This window comes from Phragmites australis, chromosome 14 (assembly GCF_958298935.1).
Source record: "Phragmites australis chromosome 14, lpPhrAust1.1, whole genome shotgun sequence".
Classification (NCBI taxonomy): domain Eukaryota; kingdom Viridiplantae; phylum Streptophyta; class Magnoliopsida; order Poales; family Poaceae; genus Phragmites; species Phragmites australis.
Window position 1 is genome coordinate 30,442,833 of NC_084934.1, and position 3,773 is coordinate 30,446,605.

The 3,773-nt window shown below is 46.3% G+C and overlaps 1 protein-coding gene across 1 annotated transcript; it reads right to left on the bottom strand.

The window, feature by feature from the left end:
* Positions 1 to 1,612: 1,612 nt before the first annotated feature.
* On the bottom strand, positions 1,613 to 2,685 carry LOC133891358 (transcription factor bHLH149-like). Its single transcript, XM_062332071.1, has one exon. The coding sequence runs from the start codon at positions 2,543 to 2,545 to the stop codon at positions 2,024 to 2,026; it is 522 nt and encodes a 173-aa protein (XP_062188055.1). The 5' UTR covers positions 2,546 to 2,685; the 3' UTR covers positions 1,613 to 2,023.
* Positions 2,686 to 3,773: the final 1,088 nt, after the last annotated feature.

Here is a 3,773-nt window from a genome sequence, read left to right on the forward strand (position 1 = left end):
GAAACCTCCTTCTAAGCCTGGCGATTTTAGGAGTGTAAGAGAGGCCGTTTTAGGCGACTGAAATGTGATATATTATACAGTCAAGTATCGATCATGATTCATGCATGCTTCAGGAGGGTGGATCATGGTGCTTAACTCGGACCTGTTACTGTGTGCCTAGCTAATTGTCACGAGATAGAGAGCAAGGCCACGTCAGCGAGCGCAAAGGCATGCATCGTGCATTTCACGTGGCGGTGACGTGGGCTTTACGATTTCTGACTTCCTCTTCTCTTCTTTTCGCGCTCCTCGTGGTTAAGCCAAGGCACACTGGCCCCACTTGCAGTGAGCACGAGAGCAGCAACAAAGCAGAGAGAGAGAGAGAGAGAGTAGCTTGGGACCCACACATATGGGCATGGGCATCCCACATAACATGGACGACTTTTGTGGGCCCCACCCGTTTTGTTGATAATGAGGGGAAAATCCAAACAAGGTAGGCCTCAGCTTGATTAGCATGTGGTAATGACACTATTATACTATTCAGCACTAAACCGCATGCACCTACAGGAGAGACATCGCATGTGGCGATATACATGCTTAGTGGTGGGTGGTGCCGCATGCTTGTCGCAGGTTTAGCTAGAAAAATATTTAATACCCACTATTTCTAGCTTTAGAAAAATCGTCAACCTAAAGTTTTAGATACAATAAAAATATCTAGTGAGTCTTTTGATTTTTATTTTAGTCTAAAAATAAAAAACTTATATAATTTTATCTTAGACTACGAGCTCTAGATCTCACGTGAAGCTGAGAGCTAAATAGTAAGAAGGCTAAGAACCTCACCGGATAGTCCGGTGATCTGCGCGGTATTTTTTACAACAAAAAATATAATGGTGAAAGATTGAAGATCAACCCATCGAATAGTTTGGTACTTAGTTTGTGCACATCAGAATATAGCACCGAAATATTTCTTACAGAGGCGTCTGCAAGTGCTAAAGAATAAAGATCAACTCACTGTATAGTCCGGTGCTCATAGATACTAGAGCAATTTTAGAGAAAAAAATAGAAGGTTTAACTCACTGATATATGGGTCAATTTTCAGTGAATCTCATGTTTGAGCGATGACGACTCAGGTGATGAGAGAACCGCTTCCAAGATGAGCATGCATTAGAGTGACTTGCATGTAGTTAGGGCAGGTATTTTGGAAAGTAAATTTTATAAAACTTTTTTAGGAAGATTTTTGTGAGATCTCCATCCACACCATTTACTCTTATCTAACGGTATGTATGTGTACGTGACTACGTGATAGAGGACACATATCTATGTCTTATAGAGATCTACATATGAGATCGGGCTTATAAAATTTGCTTCCGGCATTCTGTCCTCAGAGCACGCAAGGAGTCACTGCACAATGAAGGTCCTCATGCATCAACCGAACAGCGTTATGAGAATGAAGGTCGCTTTTTTGGTCTCTTCAGGCAGTTTTCATCGGCAGAACGGGCGGACCAACGTGATGGTGTCGAGGAGGACGGTAGGGGGGAAGAAGATCCATCGGGCCAGTTTTTTATTAGATATTAATACTAGTAGAGATAGAGATGATTCATGGACGGGAACGGGACACAGAGAATTATATTAGTAAAAAAAACCCATTCTTTCCACTCCAATATCATCAGAAAAATGGAACATTTTCCCCATCATATCAATCCAAGCTAAGCATCAATGCAATGCATCGCTTGATTGATTCATTGCTGCAGGAACACACCCTAAAAATCTATCAAGATTTCATGCATTTACCAAAGAGGCAATGACAAAACAAGAGAAAAGGAAGAAGAAGAAAGGCTGCAAAATCCTGAGGGGAAATGGAAGTGAAAACAAAAACAAAACGAACGAGTGTTCTTGCTCCGATGATCCTTGCTTGCGCGGGTTAATAACCATCACCCAGGCAGTTCACCACACTAACATTTCTCGTAACAGGCAGCCCAAGTAGCAGAAAACATGTACAGGCACGGCAGATTTGAATTTGATTGCAGGAATCCCGAGGCTCGCCGGATCACGCCGTCGACGACCCGCCGGATGCGGAGAGGGCCTGCGCGATGTCGCTCATGACGCGCACCTGCATCTCCAGCGCGGCAATGTAGTCGGACACCTCGGCGAGGAGCGCCGGGAACGGCAGCTTCCGGCACCCGGGCACCAGCAGCCCCAGCACCTTCGCCTTCCTCTCCAGCGCCGGTTGCGCGGACCCCGAGCTGGAGCTGCATGCGGAGCGCGCGGCTGGGGTCTGGGGCGCGCGGTGGAGGCGCGCGCGGCGCCGGCGGCGGGCAAGGATGGCGCGGCTCCACCGCGAGCGCCCGCGGGCCGCGACGGCGAGCGCGCGGTCGGCCGCGTCCCGCACCTCGCGGCCGCGCGTGCCTCCGGCGCGGACGAGGCGCAGCGCGTCGAGGAGCTTGGAGGAGTAGGTCTCCTGCGCGCGCCGCGTCCGCCACTCGGACGGCTGCTGGGACGGGCCCTGGTCGGTGGAGGCGGAGTCCCTCTTGCGCTTGCCCGGCGCGGGCCAGCTCCACGAGGACGCCATCGCCGTTCCTTGTGTCGAAGAGAGGGCTGGATGAATTGGGTTGGAAATATAAAGGGCACGACACCACCGATTACTATCGTCATTCCGGATCACATCACCTTTCTTTCTTTCTTTTTTCTTCTTCTTTTCTTTCCACTGTTTTGTTTGTCGAATCAAAGACGCGTGTGGGTTTTTTGGATCACCTCATCCAATTCACCCAATTGGATGAATGAAGTAGCCCGTATATTTGCTGCTCAGATTTTTTTAGATAACAGAAAATAAGTTTCCGGCCTATGCACTGCACAATGCACACATCCTGCTAATATTGCTGCTGATATGAGATACGCGGTTAAGGCTCTCTTTGCCAGAGCACTTACTCATAGATACATGTAGGATTTAAAATTTGTAGGATAAAATAAGGTGATTTAAATATATATATATATATTTAGTTTACAATAAAAATAAAATGTCTCAATTAAAGACATTCAATCTATTCATAACTACAGCTCTAAAAATTCTTGAAGATTACTGGGTGGAATTTGCTCCATTGAGGGGAGGGGGGAGAGCAGAGAGCATGCTGTGTTGTGTTGGTCATGGGCACCAGTGGAGTAACATGCAAGCAGCCAGAGGCAGAGCCAGGGATGCTCACATGGAGTCTTGTGTCGTAGCCACTAGCCAGGTTTTGCTTGCACTCAGGATCGGATAGCCACCTCCTACTTCCAAGTTCCAGGTACCACCACCCCATCTCCATGGATTCTCTTCTCCAGCGAATCATCCCATCATCATCTTGCTCATGCGTGGCGGCTGCCAAACAATCCAGCAATGTCAAAAAAGAAATCTCTTCTTGGCAAAGAGTAAACTAGCTGCTGCAAAAGCAGAGCAAAAGCAGAACAAAACACCTTGGCAGGAACGTGGTGGTGTACTAGGCATGAATGATTCATGATTCATTCAGCGCGTGGTTATCCGGATGTATTTTCTAACTTATAGCGTATATTTTGAATAAGTAGAAGAAGACTGAGTGATATAGTAATTTTGAAAAATACAGTGTTTAGTTGTTTGTATGAATAGATACAATGACCTTGTAACTGTGGATACAATAACTCTGTGAAGTTGTTTTGTTGTCTCACCTAAGACTAATGAGTGCATCTACTACATTACTATAACAGATACAATATATCTGCTAAATCAAGCTCCAGCTATATAATTGGATCCACAGATGCAGACAAGAATAATATATATAGACAACTAA

Bases quoted from the DNA above. Each gene is read 5' to 3' on its own strand.
- LOC133891358 (XM_062332071.1), bottom strand. From the start codon at position 2,545: ATGGCGTCCTCGTGGAGCTGGCCCGCGCCGGGCAAGCGCAAGAGGGAC.